The sequence below is a fragment of the Borostomias antarcticus genome, assembly GCF_949987555.1.
Source record: "Borostomias antarcticus genome assembly, chromosome: 19".
In the NCBI taxonomy this organism is placed as follows: domain Eukaryota; kingdom Metazoa; phylum Chordata; class Actinopteri; order Stomiiformes; family Stomiidae; genus Borostomias; species Borostomias antarcticus.
In genome coordinates this window covers 3,141,832-3,162,400 of record NC_140252.1, presented here as the reverse complement: position 1 = coordinate 3,162,400, position 20,569 = coordinate 3,141,832, and the positions used below count along the sequence as shown (strand labels likewise).

The 20,569-nt window shown below is 47.9% G+C and overlaps 3 protein-coding genes across 3 annotated transcripts in view; 2 read left to right on the top strand and 1 right to left on the bottom strand.

Moving 5' to 3' along the window:
* Positions 1-2,575, top strand: part of pgm3 (phosphoglucomutase 3) — a 22,597-nt gene extending 20,022 nt beyond the window's left edge. Inside the window, exon 13 of the mRNA XM_084453279.1 lies at positions 1,172-2,575. Coding sequence (XP_084309405.1) covers positions 1,172-1,261 — 90 coding nt within the window. The 3' untranslated portion in view covers positions 1,262-2,575. The remainder of the gene's footprint in view (positions 1-1,171) is intronic.
* A 1,289-nt stretch (positions 2,576-3,864) lies between these two features.
* ngs (notochord granular surface) lies at positions 3,865-9,404 on the bottom strand (the record flags this gene model as incomplete). Its single annotated transcript, XM_084453392.1, has 11 exons — positions 3,865-3,952; positions 4,083-4,364; positions 4,927-5,051; positions 5,569-5,679; positions 5,880-5,990; positions 6,217-6,351; positions 6,647-6,742; positions 7,021-7,140; positions 7,522-7,671; positions 8,534-8,699; positions 9,205-9,404. The coding sequence occupies 11 exons, from the start codon at positions 9,402-9,404 to the stop codon at positions 3,865-3,867; spliced, it is 1,584 nt and encodes a 527-aa protein (XP_084309518.1).
* A 1,510-nt stretch (positions 9,405-10,914) lies between these two features.
* ccnc (cyclin C) lies at positions 10,915-18,683 on the top strand. Its single transcript, XM_084453783.1, has 12 exons — positions 10,915-11,010; positions 11,570-11,676; positions 11,839-11,923; positions 12,108-12,177; positions 12,315-12,366; positions 12,995-13,050; positions 13,821-13,856; positions 14,104-14,195; positions 14,278-14,345; positions 14,459-14,538; positions 14,814-14,932; positions 18,294-18,683. Exons 1-12 carry the CDS (start codon positions 10,979-10,981, stop codon positions 18,346-18,348), a joined length of 852 nt encoding a protein of 283 aa, XP_084309909.1. The 5' UTR covers positions 10,915-10,978; the 3' UTR covers positions 18,349-18,683.
* The last annotated feature ends 1,886 nt before the right edge of the window (positions 18,684-20,569 follow it).

Sequence of the window (20,569 nt, the reverse complement as noted above, 5' to 3'; positions counted from 1 at the left end):
GTGGAAAAATTATTTTTTTTAGCAGATGTCTTAGTTATATCAAGATTAGGCTAACTATTGGCACCGGTGTGCATATTGGTGTCATATTTAATAAGTTTGAGTAATTTCACGATCGAGCTAGCTAACCACCATTTTTTAGTAACTAGTTAGTAGTTACTAGTTAAGACAACGCCTAAATTGCCGTGGTGCAACCGAAATAAGACACCAACTAATATGCGACTAACTAGTAGCAACTAAGAGTTTAGTCAGTGTTTAGGCGTGACTAAATGCTTGGGTTTAGTCACAAGATAAGACAAACTGGTGCAACCCAGTCCAGGGGTATAGATTTCGATCTCCTCCAGCGTGATTGTGGGCGTTGGCGAGGCCATTGTTCTGCTAACTAAGTGCTAACTAACATCACCTCCTACAGGTCCAATAGCCTTGCTAATGAGCTCGCGATTGCAACTTCACCAGGCGTGAAAAACCCTCTGAATCTGAATCAAAAGCAACGTTTGCTAGCCAACACATTTACAAAACTTACAGGTTCGAATATTAAGGGCTGCCTAATATTCGTTCGAATACCAGTATTTCTGTCAATATTCGAATTATATATTCGAATCCCGAAGTTCGGACTCCCAGCCCTAGTCCCCGGTGGGACTCAAACACAATGTTCCTGGACCGCCAGGCGACACCGCTGCTGCTCCCACCACTTACGTTATGTTTGATGAATCTGGACAGACAGAGATGTGAACTCAACTTGACTTGATTCCCTGGCCGGAGGCCTCCAACCGCGAGGAGGTTATTTCTAGTTCTTCCTGAAGAGATAGATTAGAGAATTAGAAACAGTCTGTTTCTCTTCCTTCCTTCCTTCCTTCCTTCCTTCCTTCCTTCCTTCCTTCCTTCCTTCCTTCCTTCCTTCCTCTTTTTAATGGAATAACAGCGCCTGACTCAATATTGATCAATGTTTGATCAATGTTTCTAACATAATAACTGAGGTTGATTCATGTCTCTAACATCATAACGGAGCTTCTGGCTGCTCTTGGTTGATCAGTGTTTATAAGAGCCATGTTTGTGTTTCCTGTAGGAAGGTGCTGATGAGCCATGTTTGTGTTTCCTGTAGGAAGGTGCTGATGAGCCATGTGTGTGTTTCCTGTAGGAAGGTGCTGATGAGCCATGTTTGTGTTTCCTGTAGGAAGGTGCTGATGAGCTGGCGCGTGACGTTGGTCTGGTGGTGTACCGCCTCGCCGGAGGAGTCGGGGAGGAGCCAAAACCTTTACTCTGAACACGCGCACACGCACGCACACACACACACGCGCGCACGCACACGCACGCGCACACACACACACTATGCAATCTGTACCTATTGAACAATTATTCTCCTTTTTAACTATCCGTCTCCTAATGATGACATCACTATTGTGAATCTACGATTGAACATCAACTTTGTACGATTTTTATGGGGTGCCAAATCTTTTTATACTGTGAATTGCTCAAGAATGAGATTGATGAAACAATAGGAAGAGGGGTGTGAGTATGCTAATGCTAACCAGCCTGATGCCGTGTTATAAGGGAGGGTCTCATAACCATACTAATGCTAACCAGCCTGGGACCGTGTTATAGGGGAGGGTCTCATAACCATGCTAATGCTAACCAGCCTGGGACCGTGTTATAGGGGAGGGTCTCATAACCATGCTAATGCTAACCAGCCTGGGACCGTGTTATAGGGGAGGGCCTCATAACCATGCTAATGCTAACCAGCCTGATGCCGTGTTATAGGGGAGGGTCTCATAACCATACTAATGCTAACCAGCCTGGGACCGTGTTATAGGGGAGGGTCTCATAACCATGCTAATGCTAACCAGCCTGGGACCGTGTTATAGGGGAGGGCCTCATAACCATACTAATGCTAACCAGCCTGGGACCGTGTTATAGGGGAGGGTCTCATAACCATGCTAATGCTAACCAGCCTGATGCCATGCTGAAGTGTATCTTTTAGCCAGATCTATCTGTTATTATCTGTAACTACAGTATGACCACTATGTGTCAGTGGGATAGCCTTTCTTACTTATTATTTTCTTTAAAAAAAAATGTTTTATAGTTTATTTTATATTTCAGTATATATAACAGACATATTCTCAGATAACAATATATAACAAAAGACAGTAAGACAAACAAACAAACAAAAAACATGATAACAATAACACCATCACACCAGAATATACAGACTAGAAAAACAGTCATTGCATTTGTACTCTTTGTCTTGTAGCTCGTCAGTCCACATTCCATTCCTCTAAAAATTGCTGTGCCGCACTATCTATGCAGTATATATCTCTTTCTCTATACCTTTTCATGTTTACCAGCAGCTTGTAAATGGCATTTTAGAGGCATATTAAATATGCTTTTGTAATTTTCTTTTTTCTTACTAACTGGAATACGTATTATTGTTATGTTGGTGTTTTTTCCATCCCTGTATGAAACGATGACGTGGTTTAGAAGAACAGTGACTCACCAGAGCAGGTGTGTTGATCCTGTAGTACTGTAGATAATTACAATCATAGATAAATGATTGTACTTCTTTGAAAAAAACAACTGACGATTGTACTGCTATGATTTACTGTCATAAATTAATATATCAAAGGAAATTGATATCAAACCTGTCTTGATTTTTATTCTGTGGTTATATTTACATGATAAATCTATTTAGAAATGCTCGTACGTATCTTCCAGAACTAGGAAAACCCAAAGCACCCCGAAATCAAGACCACACCGAGGGACAATAGTATTATTGCTTGGCATTGATTTTTATTGGTTGCAGACAATCCAAAGATGACACACACACACACACACACAGGAGAGGGAAGCGCTATCAGGTATGAGGTGAGAGGCGTGGAGGAAGTTAGGGCAGAGCAGAGAGGGACACAGAGAGCAGACCAGGGCGCAAAAGGCCGTTTGCTATGATGGTTGAGACGAGTGTTCACGAACACGTTCAGATGGTGCCTGATGTTGCCTCACCTACAAGATCATACTCTCTCTGCATCTACAAGATCATACTCTCTCTGCATCTACAAGATCATACTCTGCATCTACAAGATCATACTCTCTCTGCATCTACAAGATCATACTCTGCATCTACAAGATCATACTCTCTGCATCTACAAGATCATACTCTCTCTGCATCTACAAGATCATACTCTCTCTACAAGATCATACTCTCTCTGCATCTACAAGATCATACTCTCTCTGCATCTACAAGATCATACTCTCTCTGCATCTACAAGATCATACTCTCTCTGCATCTTCAAGATCATACTCTCTCTGCATCTTCAAGATCATACTCTGCATCTACAAGATCATACTCTCTGCATCTACAAGATCATACTCTCTGCATCTACAAGATCATACTCTCTCTGCATCTTCAAGATCATACTCTCTGCATCTACAAGATCATACTCTCTCTGCATCTTCAAGATCATACTCTCTGCATCTACAAGATCATACTCTCTGCATCTACAAGATCATACTCTGCATCTACAAGATCATACTCTCTCTGCATCTACAAGATCATACTCTCTCTGCATCTACAAGATCATACTCTCTGCATCTACAAGATCATACTCTCTGCATCTACAAGATCATACTCTCTGCATCTACAAGATCATACTCTCTCTGCATCTACAAGATCCTACTCTGCATCTACAAGATCATACTCTCTCTGCATCTACAAGATCATACTCTGCATCTACAAGATCATACTCTCTGCATCGCCAGAATTCTTCCATGTTTTTAATACTACGTGATAACTGAACTATGAAACTAAATAGCACCAATGTAATTCGGGGACATGCAGGAGCGGATGGCGCGTTGATGGGAGGAGTCGCAGATCTATCATTCCTCGTCGTCAGCGGCCCCGGAGATGGTGAAGGTGCGCTCCTGTGCGTCGCTCTCGTACGTGTCCTCCTCTGTCTTAACTGTTCTGGGAAGAAAGGGGCGGGCGAGGGGGACGAACGAGGTTAAGAACGGATCTTTCACTCGGGCCACGCCCCCACATCCTGCCATGACCGTACAGACGGGCCTGTGAGGCCGTGTGGTTCAGATCCCCGTACCTGATGAGCAGCGTCTTCCTCTCCGTCATCTCCGTCGCCTGCTCGTCCAGGTCCGTCTGGCTCTCCGACGATATCACCTCCACCGGCCCCGCGGGCGCCGCCTTCTCCTCGACGACGCCGTTCCCGTCGCTGGGACCGGCCTCCGGCTCCACCTCCACGGCGGGCGCGCTGACGGGGGAGGAGCTGATGGCGGCGCTGGCGCTGAGGATCATGGCTCCGCCCATCAGGGATATGCCCTGGAACATGTGGCCCAGCCGGACATCCTCGCCCTCGATCAGCTTCCTGCCCGGTGCAACCACACAGGAAACGCATCATGCAGTGGTCATCCAATAGTCTGAATGCCCCAGCTGTGTCTGTGTGCTGATACAACCACTAGAGATGCATTAGACACAACGGCCCAAACACTGTCACATGACCACTGCTTTGGATACGCAATAAGAGATCTCTAGTATTCATAGACTACTAATGTTACGCAACAACGATGTGCTAGGTGAGTTCAGAGGATGAAAGGGCGCGGCTCCATTTCTCCCTTTGACCGGGAAGGAAATCATCCAGGAACGGATCCAGCACCATTCACTCTGTCACCTGTATGTGGTGGAGCTAACACCATTCACTCTGTCACCTGTATGTGGTGGAGCTAACACCATTCACTCTGTCACCTGTATGTGGTGAAGCTAGCACCATTCACTCTGTCACCTGTATGTGGTGGAGCTAGCACCATTCACTCTGTCACCTGTATGTGATGGAGCTAGCACCATTCACTCTGTCACCTGTATGTGGTGGAGCTAGCACCATTCACTCTGTCACCTGTAAGTGGTGGAGCTAGCACCATTCACTCTGTCACCTGTATGTGATGATCTCAATCTCCAGGGCCATCTTGACGTTCAGCAGGTCCTGGTACTCTCTCAGCAGCAGAGCGATCTTCTCCTTGAGGACCTTCAGGTCCAGGTTCAAGTCTTCAATACGCCCCTTTAGAGAAACATGACAACACATGAGCCTGTAACCATGGAAACACACACACACGTAGGCCTTTAACCATGGAAACACACACACACACACACACACATGCAGGCCTGTAACCATGGAAACACACACACACGCAGGCCTTTAACCATGGAAACACACACACACACGTAGGCCTTTAACCATGGAAACACACACACACACGTAGGCCTGTAACCATAGAAACACACACACACACGTAGACCTTTAACCATGGAAACACACACACACACACGTAGGCCTTTAACCATGGAAACACACACACACACGTAGGCCTTTAACCATGGAAACACACACACACACACACGTAGGCCTTTAACCATGGAAACACACACACACGTAGGCCTTTAACCATTGAAACACACACACACACACGTAGGCCTTTAACCATGGAAACACACACACACACGTAGGCCTGTAACCATGGAAACACACACACACGTAGGCCTGTTTGATTCTATTTTTGGGGAATGGTCACAGTTACCTTAAGCACCTCCTCCTCCTTCTTAAACCTCTCCATGGCTTCACGGATCTGAATCTCCAGATACTCGTTCTTCGTCTTCAGGGCCTCCAGATCACGCTCCTTGTTTAGGATCTTCACACACACACACACACACACATACACACACACACACACACACACACATACACACACATACACACACACACAAACACATACACACACACACACACACATACACACACACACACACACACACACACATACATTAGAACTGAATAGCAGTGTTTTGGGGTGACGGTGTCAGCGTGGATCAGAAGGAGCGCCTGGCTTACGTCTCTCTTGTATCCCGCCATCTCTTCCCTCACACTGCGAACGCCGTGCACGTGTTTGGTGGACGCGCTCGTCAGGTCTATGAACTTGGACTTGTACCAGGCGTCCATCTCCTGGGACACGACAATACAAGTAGGTGAGGACATATTGCATGGATATGATGTACTGTATTTCAACGACTTTTTTAATTACTTAAAATCACCCACATGATAATGAAGGAGGGTTATGCCTGTATTACTAAATAATATACACACTACTAGGTGCAATGTGCATGCTAATGTCCTAATGTGTAATAAATTCTAATAAATAAAATAAAATCTAGTAATGTGTCAAAATGACCTGTAAGTTCTTGGCGGCAATGCTGTCATACTGGGACTGGATCTGTTTGAGGGCGGAGGAGAGGTCGGGGAGGGCGAAGGAGACGTCCACCCTGGCCACGGCCGAGAAGATCTGCGCCATCAGCTCCTCGATTTCCTGTTGGGGGAAGAAATCTCCATGGTAACCTGTCCTGAGCCCATCCCTCCAAACGTTCATCTCTAATCCCGTTCCTCAAACCCCGCCTCCTAAGCAGCTGTAACAGTGCGTTGGTGATTGGGAGCCCCCAACTCCACGACTCTCCTGAACGCACTCACTCACCACATCTACGCTCTCTTCCTGAAACACACACACTCATCAGCAGCACATAGCGGCCCTCGTTGTGGACAGGTTTTGAATAAAAACACATCTGAGTAAAGATATCCCCTGACAGGATGAGGCGGTGGGGCGGTACCTCTTTGTGAACTCTCTGCAGGAACTCCATCTCCACCTCCAGGTTCTCCATCTGCTTCTCCAGAGCGATGCGGGCTGAGGTGGCTTTATCCACGTCCTAGGAGACAGGGACACCAGCGCAGCGCAGACAGAACATGAACTCTACTGCCGCAAAGTGAAGGCAGGTTTGACACGTTTGTCTGGGCCGTCTTCTGGTAACTGTCAGGGTGATGACAGAATTCCACTGAGGGTGAGTTGTATCGTATTTTACTGTAAGTTCGATGTCACCGGAAATGAGGTAAACCTCAGTGCCTTTCGAGTGCAAATAAAAGTTTGAAATGAAATGTTGTTGAAATGTTTGTGTAGCGTCGGTATTCGGCGAATGTCTTTGCTCACCGGTCGGAACGCTTCGATCTCCAGCTCAACCTTCTTCCTGGCTTCCACAGCCTCCTCATATTTGACCTTCAGCACCTCCAGCTGGCCCGCCATGGCCTGCTTAGCCGCCAGCGCCAGGTCCTACAGGCCGGAGACAACAGCCTGTCACATCTAGTCACTAGCCGGCCCAACGTGACCCCAACCCAACGTTTAGGAACAACCACAGAGGCTCACAATGGTCTAAAGAAGCATGTTCATCCAATGACCAATTAATAGACTCTGCTTCTCATTCCAAGCCAAACTCAAGTGTACTTGCTGTTTAACTAAAGCCTGCGGTGTACTTGCTGTTAAACAATGCGTACTGTATGCGCAGACGGGCGCGTATTTAGCGGCGCGTTCATTTCGGAGGAACCCGCATGGACGACGCCCCAAAGGAACGTAGCCATCATTTGTGCGCACAGGCGTGGTTAAAAGCAGGCGCACCGCGGGCTACACGTGGGCGTGGCGGCGGCGAGGCCTCACCCTCTGGACCCTCATCTGCTCCGCCAGCCGGATGAGCTCCCTGAGCTGGCCCTCGTACAGCTGCCTCAGGCCCGACGGCTTCACGAAGCGGTTGTTCAGGATGGCGATCTCCGCCTCCAGCAGCTTGTTCTCCTGCTCCAGGGTGCGGACCTAGGATGGGACACGGGGCGAGACAGAGCCCGGGTCACACAACGACCGCAGAACGCGGGATTCACGCTCTCGCGGAACGGGAACCTTAAGAACCGGAACGGTTTGAAGGAGGTCGGGGGAGGGAACAGGGGAGGGAACGGGGGGAGGGAACGGTAGTGTGAGAGGAGGGGGAGGGAACCGTAGTGTGAGAGGGGGGTATTTGTTTAGGACTGAATGATCTGACAGAGGAACAAGACAGAATGAGAAGAATGTGAAAGAGCGAGAACAGAGGAGTGAGATGGGCTACACAGGTGAGCAGAGGAGTGAGTTGGGCTACACAGGTGAACAGAGGAGTGAGATGGGCTACACAGGTAGACAGAGGAGTGAGATGGGCTCCACAGGTGAACAGAGGAGTGAGATGGGCTCCACAGGTGAACAGAGGAGTGAGATGGGCTACACAGGTAAACAGAGGAGTGAGATGGGCTCCACAGGTGAACAGAGGAGTGAGATGGGCTACACAGGTAAACAGAGGAGTGAGATGGGCTCCACAGGTGAGATAATAAAATGCCAGCTAATATGATCTGGGAGGTCATTATCACTTCCACCCTCACTTTGCCCACCCTGGGTACGATCTCGGGTCCTCTGACTTACCAACACACATCACCACCTCTCATAAACACCGCTCTAGCCAGCTGTTCCCCCGAAAAGCTAGGATTCGATTGGGCGGGTGAGCGGTGTTTATACTGAGGAGTACGTTTAAAATTCAACTGGGTTACATACAATGGGGAGCCATAGACAAAGGAAAAGGCACACTCAATGTCAATGGCATTTTATTTCTACAGCACCGCTAAGACGGCATACAAGTGTGAGGACGCGACCTTACCTTCTCGATGTAGCTCGCCAGGCGGTCGTTGAGGGCCACCATCTCCTGCCTCTCGCTGGTGCGGGTGCTGCGGAAGTCCTGGTTCTCGGCGGCGGCCGCGTCCAGGTCCAGCCTGGGGCCCAGGCCCATGCTCATGCCGAAGCACAGCGCCCCCATGCTCACGCTGCTGTCAGAACCCCCACATCCCTCAGTTACCCTCCGCACCCGTGGGACTCACGTTACAGGGTTTTTAAATGGCATGGAAGCAAGCACATCCGACTGGGGATGGTTTGAATGTTGATCATTTGTTCTTGTCTTATGATTCTGTAGGCTAATTTGTCCTTTGTTTTTGTTTTTAGTTCATCTATTTTTGTTTTATGTCTGCAGCCATGTAATTGTAAACTACTGCTGCCAGTCTTGCCCAGGACAGGAGATTATTTATCTCAATGAAACTCCACTCCTGGTTAAATAAAGGTCATACAAGGCTATATAAAATGTTTTATGGTGCAACTTTCTAAACTATCAAGTTTGGCTATAGGCTCATTAAACTATTACTATCAAGTTTGGCTATAGGCTCATTAAACTATTACTATCAAGTTTGGCTATAGGCTCATTAAACTATTACAAATTACAAACTACTAATACAAATTATTATTCAACTTTTGTTCAGTTCTGCAAGTTAGTTGTCCTACCTGGTCATCCGTGATTTGACCGGGGCGAGGCTCCTCCGGCCCATCGACCCCCCGCTGCGGCTGTAGCTGGCGGAGCGGTGGCGCACCTCTCTGCGGGTGGGAGAGGGGCTGGAGACCCGCACCTGGAGGGACGAGGATGCTCCCGCTGCGCCCTCGAAGTGACGGCGGTAAGAGGACATCCTTTCTGGGCTACGACTCATGTTGGCAGCTTGGTTGGGACGATCTGCAGCTTCTTTCAACTCTGGGGACGGACTCACATCCCACTGTGGTCGGTGGGAGTCGTTTTATAGCAAAGTTACAGCCCTTCCCACCAGGCGAAGACGCATGCGAGGAATGTCGAACCTGCCCACCCCAAGGCTGACCGTATTCCCAAATATCTATCGAGCTTCCGCGAAAAGATTAAATTAGTAAGAGAGGACGAGTCTTAATAATTAAAGCCATAAAAGTGCCATTTTGGTATCGTCTCTTGAAAATGCTAGGCGCATCCGGCAATGACTGGCCTGCATGTAGACTATGACCTGTTTGGAGGGGAGGGCACACTAAAGGCCCATTCCGTCATTTCAACTGACATGTAACTCCACCACGTTTTAAGGTAAAATCTGGCTATTGGTAAAGGGAACGTAACCCACTTTCTGTAATTATAATAAAGTGTATATCTATCTATCTATCTATCTATCTATCTATCTATCTATCAAATGTATAGAGCTCCACATTAGTTTGATAAGACATCTTATAGGAAGGATATTATTTAGAAACATTTAGCCTACAGTTGCAACAGTACTCTACAGTAGCATTGTAGTCTTCAGTAGCAGCACATTAAATACATACATACATACATACATACATACATACATACATACATACATACATACATACATACATACATACATGCGCATGCTTTAACCCCGCCTTTCAGAGGTGTGGAATGTGCACTGCTCCATTCATGGGGTCCTGATCACACAGTATCAATGCTGGGATCCCATGTGGGAGCTGACATGCATGTGGCAGCTGCACTGGTTCACAGGGCTGAATGTGTGAAGAGAAACCAATTGAGCTTGGACCTTGAGCACTCTGTCTTGGGACACTGTTTTGTCTAGCTACACTTAATGAATGAATTTTGTTATTTATATAGCACTTTTCCAAACAGAAGTTACAAAGTGCACAGTTAAAACAAAATGCAAATTAAGAATCAGGTCTGCATTCCATGACATAACACAGAATAAAGAAGAAATCCTCAACAATAAGCCTAAAGCCAAAATAAAACCATAAAATCTGGAGAGAAACCAAAAACCAATAAAACTTATAAAAACGTATAAAAAATACAAACTTAAAATAAAAAAAACGTATAAAAATGCCAACCTATACAAATTGTTTTTATTCATTTTTTTATTTTTTATTGTTTTGGTTAGAACTGGCACTGGGGTAAAGTCATAAGGAAGATGTACATCATTTGTCTACCAATTTAAGTTTATGATTTAATGGAGCAGCCTTATGGCTCTGTTTTATTATAATATGGGAAAACAGTTGCAATTGTTTCATATGCGCACATTTCAAGCGTTTTCATTAATTGTCGCTGAAATGGATGAAAATGAACGAAATCTCTGGAAAGATGCAGACTGGACTCCGGAACCTTAACTCGGGAACCAAATATAGAAACACAGTCTGCGCCCGAGCAACGTTTAAAGTGACTCTCCGCTGTATTGACCGTTGCCTACTTCTTTGTCGTCAAATAAACCCGACTTAAAGTTATTTCTACAAGCAGAACTCTTGAGATATGGCAGGGAACTTCTGGCAGAGTTCGCATTAGTAGGTATTCCGTACAAACATGCCAGACGAGGGCTGTTTGGGGCAAAATAATCTGTGTTTTGGGGCCTTTCCGGCGTCAGCTTCTCGAATAGTTCTCCTCGCTAGCAGTTAGCCAGCTAGCCTTCTGCTGTGGGCTCATCAACCGTGTCCAACAAACAACGTCCCTAATACCTTCTGTAACTAGATGTGTTCATAGGTTTTATCTAAACAAATCACGTTGCTAGCTAGCTAGTACTAACGTAAATGTCAGAAACGCATGTTAAAGGCGTAGCAGCTGAATAACCCTGCTAACTAACGTTACAGTTACAGCAGTGCAGTAGCTAACGGGTTAGCTTATGCTAGCTAACGTTACATGGTGTCACTGGTATTGTATGTTGCCTTCTGACCATTTACTTTGAGCTGGTTAGCTAGCCTACAAATGCTAGCTAGCCTAACTTAGTCCAAATGCAATTAGTTAAAAACTTGTTTTCTTAAAGGCGAACTGCATTTGAACGGCCAACCACAGTGTTATAATGATGTTGGTGCTTTGTCACTTCATCTTGTTCCTCTCATCCCTCAGTCTGCAGTGGGTCCTGGACAAGCAGGACCTCATCAAGGAGCGCCAGAAGGACATGAAGTTCCTCACCGAGGAGGAATACTGGAAACTACAGATCTTCTTTGCCAATGGTAACTAGTATGTTGATGTCTCTCCCTCAACACTCGACAATCACCAACATAAGGTTTTGTTTACATACTCTGTGTGTGTAATGTGTGCCATAGTTCTGTTCTTTAAAAGGCGTAAGGTGGTCAATGTGCTGAGTGGCTCAGGGTTGTCCTCTCCTGTCTCAGTCATCCAGGCGCTCGGGGAACACCTGAAGTTGCGGCAGCAGGTCATCGCCACGGCAACTGTCTACTTCAAACGCTTCTATGCCAGGTGAGTGAAGGAGTGCCCTGGACACAAGGGTGTGGCGTTTTCTCCACCAGTTCAGTTGAGGCTGTACCCGTTCTAGGTGATCGACGACAAAGCATTGTGTAACACTTGCCTGGTTCTGGCACTTCTGATGCAAGAGTCGGTAGCCCTGGTGTAATGTATGTTCATCTTAACTCTTTGTTTGTAGGTACTCCTTAAAGAGCATAGACCCTGTGCTCATGGCTCCCACCTGTGTGTTCCTGGCGTCTAAAGTGGAGGTATGGGAAGTTGTGTAGACAGCAGTGGGATTCCTACATGGCTTTGGTTGGGTAGTGGTTTTCCTTCTTTAGTGTGTCGTAGTGTGGTGATGGTTGATGACATCTGTTTTCCCACGTGTGTTTCTCTGCTCCTGTAGGAGTTTGGTGTGGTATCCAACACCAGGCTGATCTCTGCTGCTACCTCAGTGTGTAAGTGGCCACGTCACCTCCGATTGCTCCACATGTCTCAACAGCACACACATTGTATATATATAAAACATCGCTCAACCATCACACTACACTCTGCACACACACACACACACACACACACACACACACACACACTGTACATACACACCCCACACTCCATTCTGTATATATCACATAATCTGCATTTGTGCCTTTCTTTTTATTGGGTTTATTGTATTTTTGTATTGCATTTGCACTGTCCTATTACCTTATACATGGCAAATAAACAGACCTTGAATCTTGAAGTTGCAACACGCTAACAGGCTTTTCTTTTGGGAGTAGGTTTGCAAAATTCTCAAATATTCACAAAATTCCCAATTGGAATTTATGTGAATTAATGGGTTTTAATCTGGAATTGTATGGGAATTAACATGAATAAATTCTATTTTCCAGTTTATTCCCATCAGTTCCCATAAATTCCTATTAACTCCCATGGGAAGTTTGTGAATATTCCCTGAATTTTGCAGCCGTAGATGGGGGCACTAGTGTCTACATTAAATCTCAGTGAACAGAAAAGGTTACAATGCTACATTCATGTAATGACAACACCACCTTGAGTTATTTTAATTTATTTATTTATTTTTTACAGTGAAAACTAGATTTTCCTACGCGTTCCCAAAAGAGTTCCCTTACAGAATGAACCATGTAAGTATGCTGCTGTAACACGCCCCTCCCTCCCGGGTATTCATGGCTCATATTGTGTCCTTGCAGTGTTGGTATGTTGAGGTCAACAGAGACTCTGAAGACAACAAACCCATTGCCCCTCCCACCCCACCCCACCCCTCCCAGTACTGCTACGGTGGTCTGATATATGACGGAGTGGTTCGAGTCCCTCCAGTGTGTGTGATGGTGTCGGTATCTCTGTCAACCAGAGACCCACATTCCACAGCTCCACTTCACACCCCAGCAGTGAAACTCCCGTTGCCGCGGGAGATGGCTTTGGCCGCGGCCGCGGTGTGTGTGTATGAGTTTGTGTGTGTGTGTGTGTGACAGAGAGAGAGAGAGAATTAATTTGTGTGCGTGTGTGTCCGCATATCTCACGGCAGTATTAGGTGGAAAATGATGGCCGTTATTTATCTCCGGTCTCCACAGAGTTCCCAGGACGTTGTCGGGGCTGTCCTAACACCCTGCCTGTCTGAAAGCTGTGTAAATTATTATTAATTCTCTCCTACTGGGGGTTGAAAAGCAATCAGGTGATTCACACTGTAGAGAATACGTTGGCAGGATGCTGTGAATGTTATGTAGTTATTCATAGCTGGAAAGAGTGGAGCTGTGAGTTATGGATGGCCCATGGCAACAAGGATAGGCTTGTTTAACCCCTCAAACGTTGTCAAACAGCACAAGCTAATTGCTCGCTGCGTTGCCTTAACAAGTGTTTTTTTGGGGGGGCGGTGTGGTTCTTTGTCTCACTACAGATATTAGAATGTGAGTTCTACCTACTGGAGCTTATGGTGAGTAGAGACCTTTCATTCAGTTTCTAAGCACATTCTAACAGCCCTGCACCAATTGTGATTGGTCATTATATTTATGTGTGTGTGTGTGTGTGTGTGTGTGTGTGTGTGTGTGTGTGTGTGTGTGTGTGTGTGTGTGTGTGTGTGTGTGTGTGTGTGTGTGTGTGTGTGTGTGTGTGTGTGTGTGTGTGTGTGTGTGTGTGTGTGTGTGTGTGTGTGTGTGTGTGTGTGTGTGTGTGTGTTTCAGGACTGCTGTCTGATCGTGTACCACCCTTACAGACCCCTGCTCCAGTATGTGCAGGATATGGGTCAGGAGGACATGCTGCTGCCGCTAGCCTGGTGGGTGGGTGTGCCTCCGCGCGATTCAAAACATGCATGTGAACATTTGGCTCTAGTTGACTCCTGTCCACCCCCCCCACAGGAGGATAGTGAACGACACGTACCGGACAGACCTGTGCCTCCTCTACCCTCCCTTCATGATCGCGCTCGGTGAGACCCCGCCCCCCCCGGGCCGTTAATCGGCACAGTGAACTGTGAGCGAGGTTAACGAGGGCGGTGTCACATTAATTGGATCCCCCCTTCCTCCCCCCTGCTCTCTGCAGCCTGCCTGCACGTGGCCTGCGTGGTGCAGCAGAAGGACGCCAGGCAGTGGTTCGCTGAGCTGTCCGTCGACATGGACAAGGTCAGAGTCTCACAACGCAGTCCACAGATGGACAACTTCCAGCACGTTTTACCATCCAAAGTCCACCACATTTTGTCATCCCTAGCCCTGTCCGTTCGACTAAATTTGTTTTTGAATTCACTTATTTTATAAGATTTTATAACTTAGAAGCATGTTCCATTTAACAATGCTAATAGGAATGAATGGGCACAATTGACCTCTGTTTATTAGCAAGCACTGTGTATTTAAATGCTTCCCTATTTTCACTGGACCGACGTGAACTGTCTCTGTTCTAGATCCTGGAGATTATCAGGGTGATCCTGAAACTGTACGACCAGTGGAAGAACTTTGATGACAGGAAGGAGATGGCCTTAGTCCTCACCAAGATGCCTAAACCCAAACCCCCTCCCAACAGGTAGACAAAACCCCCCCTCCTAACAGATAGACCTGTCTCAGACCTGGACTAACTTACCCCCCTCCTAACAGACAGACCTGTCTCCTACCTGCACTAACTTACCCCCCTCCTAACAGACAGACCTGTCTCAGACCTGGACTAACTTACCCCTCCTAACAGACAGACCTGTCTCCTACCTGCACTAACTTACCCCCCTCCTAACAGACAGACCTGTCTCAGACCTGGACTAACTTACCCCTCCTAACAGATAGACCTGTCTCAGACCTGGACTAACTTACCCCCCTCCTAACAGACAGACCTGTCTCAGACCTGGACTAACTTACCCCCCTCCTAACAGACAGACCTGTCTCCTACCTGGACTAACTTACCCCCCTCCTAACAGACAGACCTGTCTCAGACCTGGACTAACTTACCCCCCTCCTAACAGATAGACCTGTCTCACACCTGGACTAACTTACCCCCCTCCTAACAGATAGACCTGTCTCAGACCTGGACTAACTTACCCCTCCTAACAGATAGACCTGTCTCCTACCTGGACTAACTTACCCCCCTCCTAACAGATAGACCTGTCTCCTACCTGGACTAACTTACCCCCCTCCTAACAGATAGACCTGTCTCAGACCTGGACTAACTTACCCCCCTCCTAACAGATAGACCTGTCTCAGACCTGGACTAACTTACCCCCCCTCCTAACAGATAGACCTGTCTCAGACCTGGACTAACTTACCCCCCTCCTAACAGATAGACCTGTCTCCTACCTGGACTAACTAACCCCCCTCCTAACAGATAGACCTGTCTCCTACCTGGACTAACTTACCCCCCTCCTAACAGACAGACCTGTCTCAGACCTGGACTAACTTACCCCCCTCCTAACAGATAGACCTGTCTCAGACCTGGACTAACTTACCCCTCCTAACAGACAGACCTCTCTCAGACCTGGACTAACTTACCCCTCCTAACAGACAGACCTGTCTCAGACCTGGACTAACTTACCCCTCCTAACAGACAGACCTGTCTCAGACCTGGACTAACTTACCCCTCCTAACAGACAGACCTGTCTCACACCTGGACTAACTTACCCCCCCCTCCTAACAGACAGACCTGTCTCCTACCTGGACTAACTTACCCCCCTCCTAACAGATAGACCTGTCTCCTACCTGGACTAACTTACCCCCCCTAACAGATAGACCTGTCTCAGACCTGGACTAACTTACCCCTCCTAACAGATAGACCTGTCTCCTACCTGGACTAACTTACCCCCCTCCTAACAGATAGACCTGTCTCCTACCTGGACTAACTTACCCCTCCTAACAGATAGACCTGTCTCAGACCTGGACTAACTTACCCCTCCTAACAGATAGACCTGTCTCAGACCTGGACTAACTTACCCCTCCTAACAGATAGACCTGTCTCAGACCTGGACTAACTTACCCCCCTCCTAACAGACAGACCTGTCTCAGACCTGGACTAACTTACCCCCCTCCTAACAGATAGACCTGTCTCAGACCTGGACTAACTTGCCCCCCTCCTAACAGACAGACCTGTCTCCTACCTGGACTAACTTACCCCCCTCCTAACAGACAGACCTGTCTCCTACCTGGACTAACTTACCCCCCTCCTAACAGATAGACCTGTCTCAGACCTGGACTAACTTACCCCCCTCCTAACAGATAGACCTGTCTCAGACCTGGACTAACTTACCCCCCTCCTAACAGACAGACCTGTCTCAGACCTGGACTAACTTACCCCCCTCCTAACAGATAGACCTGTCTCAGACCTGGACTAACTTACCCCCCTCCTAACAGACAGACCTGTCTCAGACCTGGACTAACTTACCCCCCTCCTAACAGATAGACCTGTCTCAGACCTGGACTAACTTACCCCTCCTAACAGATAGACCTGTCTCAGACCTGGACTAACTTACCCCCCTCCTAACAGATAGACCTGTCTCAGACCTGGACTAACTTACCCCTCCTAACAGACAGACCTCTCTCAGACCTGGACTAACTTACCCCTCCTAACAGACAGACCTGTCTCAGACCTGGACTAACTTACCCCTCCTAACAGACAGACCTGTCTCAGACCTGGACTAACTTACCCCTCCTAACAGACAGACCTGTCTCACACCTGGACTAACTTACCCCCCCCTCCTAACAGAAAGACCTGTCTCCTACCTGGACTAACTTACCCCCCTCCTAACAGATAGACCTGTCTCAGACCTGGACTAACTTACCCCTCCTAACAGATAGACCTGTCTCCTACCTGGACTAACTTACCCCCCTCCTAACAGATAGACCTGTCTCAGACCTGGACTAACTTACCCCTCCTAACAGAAAGACCTGTCTCCTACCTGGACTAACTTACCCCTCCTAACAGAAAGACCTGTCTCCTACCTGGACTAACTTACCCCTCCTAACAGACAGACCTGTCTCCTACCTGGACTAACTTACCCCCCTCCTAACAGATAGACCTGTCTCAGACCTGGACTAACTTACCCCTCCTAACAGATAGACCTGTCTCAGACCTGGACTAACTTACCCCCCTCCTAACAGACAGACCTGTCTCAGACCTGGACTAACTTACCCCTCCTAACAGATAGACCTGTCTCCTACCTGGACTAACTTACCCCTCCTAACAGATAGACCTGTCTCAGACCTGGACTAACTTACCCCCCTCCTAACAGATAGACCTGTCTCAGACCTGGACTAACTTACCCCTCCTAACAGACAGACCTGTCTCCTACCTGGACTAACTTACCCCCCTCCTAACAGACAGACCTGTCTCAGACCTGGACTAACTTACCCCTCCTAACAGATAGACCTGTCTCAGACCTGGACTAACTTACCCCCCTCCTAACAGATAGACCTGTCTCAGACCTGGACTAACTTACCCCCCTCCTAACAGATAGACCTGTCTCAGACCTGGACTAACTTACCCCCTCCTAACAGATAGACCTGTCTCCTACCTGGACTAACTTACCCTCCTCCTAACAGACAGACCTGTCTCAGACCTGGACTAACTTACCCCCCTCCTAACAGATAGACCTGTCTCAGACCTGGACTAACTTACCCTCCTCCTAACAGACAGACCTGTCTCAGACCTGGACTAACTTACCCCCCTCCTAACAGATAGACCTGTCTCAGACCTGGACTAAGTTAGATTTAGTCTGCTTCCAAACCTTTTCAGCGGTGGTCGTAAGCCCATGTTTCTCTTCCCTGAGAGAAGCTAGTATGAAGGCTGAACACTAACAACACAATCGGGAACTGAATCTCTTCACGCTAAATGTGTTGGTGTTTCACTGCCTAGTGTACTATGTGCATCAATAATCACACCGTTTCCTCCTGTTTTGTTTGTCCCCCAGCGAAAACGACCAGAGCTCCAACGGGAACCAAAACAACTCGTACAGTCAGTCCTAGACGGCGCGCGGTCCGACGACCGGGGGGGGGAGGGGGAGCGCTGTTACGGTCGCACATCGACGCCGTGACGTCTGAGGGAAATCTCGCCTTCGGACTGACAGAACAGAGGGACCCCCTACCGAGCCAATCCACCCTCCCCTCGTACACCTCCACCTCAGGCTGAGGAAGACCCGGTCCGCACGGTCACGGCACCCCCCCCTCACCCCCACCCCCCACCCCAGTAGACGGCCACTCGATGGCGGTGATCACGCGTAGCCAGGGCACGGCTGTTCTGTGGCCAAATGTATTAACCTTATAGTCCTGAATTAAACTGAGGATGAGAGATGAGTGATAGGACTGGGATGGATGGAGGGAGGGATGGAGGGAGGGAGGGAGGAGGGAGGGGGGAGGGAGGGACACTGAGGTGAAGGGGAGAAACGGGAACAAGTGAGGGGTAGAGGTTGCTTGCGTCTCGTCATTAGGATGATCCTGACTTCCTTGAAATGCCCCAGAGGGCCGTTATTTTGATATGGAACTCTACGGGACCAGAGAAAACTTGATCATTAGATGTGTGTGCTTGCGTGCTGCTGCATGTGTGCGTGTGTGTGTGTAACCGAGGTAGTGAGTGGTTGGTTAAACTCACTCCTCAAAGGAGCGCCAACAGTCCCTCCAAGAGGGACGTCCCTAATGGCGCAGCGGCTAGCGTGTCGCACACGCGGGACAGCTCGGAGAGGCGTGCTTTAGAATCCTGCCCTGGGCACGCCCTTAACACGGGTCCAGCCCAACCGCTGTGTGTGTGTGTGTGTGTGTGTGTGTGTGTGTGTGTGTGTGTGTGTGTGTGTGTGTGTGTGTGTGTGTGTGTGTGTGTGTGTGTGTGTGTGTGTGTATGTGTATGTGTATGTGTATGTGTATGTGTATGTGTATGTGTATGTGTATGTGTATGTGTATGTGCGCGTGTGCGTGTGCGCAGCCATGCGCGTCTTTGTGTGCGCGTGTGCGTGTGCGCAGCCATTTGGGAGTGTCTTCATTCCTCAGGGAGAATAGTGGTCCTTCCTGCTGGTGTCTAGAGGACAGGACCCTGTCAGGCTGTGATTGGACGCCTGCCCGGAGGTCTGTGCTGGTTGGTAGCAGAGCTCAGCAGGGCGGTGACAATGTGATTTCTGGGGTTCACACTTAGGATATTTGAATTTATTGACACTTCTTTCTCCCCCCCAACCTGGACCCTCTCTTTATAAACAGCCTCTCATATAAAGTTATTACTTTTATTCATTGTTTGTGTTTTACTTAGCAGAGCACATAGTCTCGGACGGAAATCATAAATTGCTTTATCTTTTGAGTGTTTTTTTCTTTTTAAGATCACAATTCGATTTGCCTGCAACAACATTAGTTTTTTTTTGTCTTTGTGTTCTATCTTTCGTGAGAAAGAGCCCTCAGCTCCTCTCAGTTCTCCTGACATCAAACCCATGTTTGGCCAGGAGGGGAGGGGCCCATGTACGTCTCTTCTTCTCTGCTTACCAGCCATGTATTTAATCAAAATGAATTGTCACAAATGTGCATATTTACCTGTAGATATCTTTTTATATATTTTGTTGTGAGGTAATATGTGTGTGCGCGCGCTGTGTGTGTGTGTCTTGTGTTGTGCTGTATGCGTTGGCGAGACCAGAACAATGTGCTTGAATGCCTTAATAAAGCTGCTGGTTTTGAATTGAACACAAAGACGTCATGAGAACACACGTGTCTCGTTGAAGAGAGCTCGTCTTATTCATGGAAACATCTCCGTTCTGTTCAGCTTCCTCTGTCTGCCTCCCCTCCTGTCCTGTCTGCCTCCCCTCCTGTCCTGTCTGCCTCCTCCCCTCCTGTCCTGTCTGCCTCCCCTCCTGTCCTGTCTGCCTCCCCTCCTGTCCTGTCTGCCTCCCCTCCTGTCCTCCTCACTGTGCTCACTAATGCAAACGCCTTGGACAGGTGCATTAAAAGCCAGATGTCCATAAGCGTGACTCCATCGTTGTCCCCGAGCGGTCGGACCAGTGCACGTACAGGGAAACCACAGGACTGTGGAGATACTGACTTGTGTTCACCTCCTAGCACTGCTCTTCACCTCCTAGCACTGCTCTTCACCTCCTAGCACTGCTCTCCATCTCCTAGCACTGCTCTCCATCTCCTAGCACTGCTCTTCATCTCCTAGCACTGCTCTTCATCTCCTAGCACTGCTCTTCACCTCCTAGCACTGCTCTCCATCTCCTAG

Excerpts from the sequence above, each read along its gene's own strand:
- ccnc (XM_084453783.1), top strand. The coding sequence starts at position 10,979 with ATGGCAGGGAACTTCTGGCAGAGTTCGCATTA. Across the intron at positions 11,924-12,107 it reads TTCAAACGCTTCTATGCCAG|GTACTCCTTAAAGAGCATAG; the intron begins GTGAGTGAAGGA and ends CTTTGTTTGTAG. Across the intron at positions 13,051-13,820 it reads TCCCTTACAGAATGAACCAT|ATATTAGAATGTGAGTTCTA; the intron begins GTAAGTATGCTG and ends GTCTCACTACAG.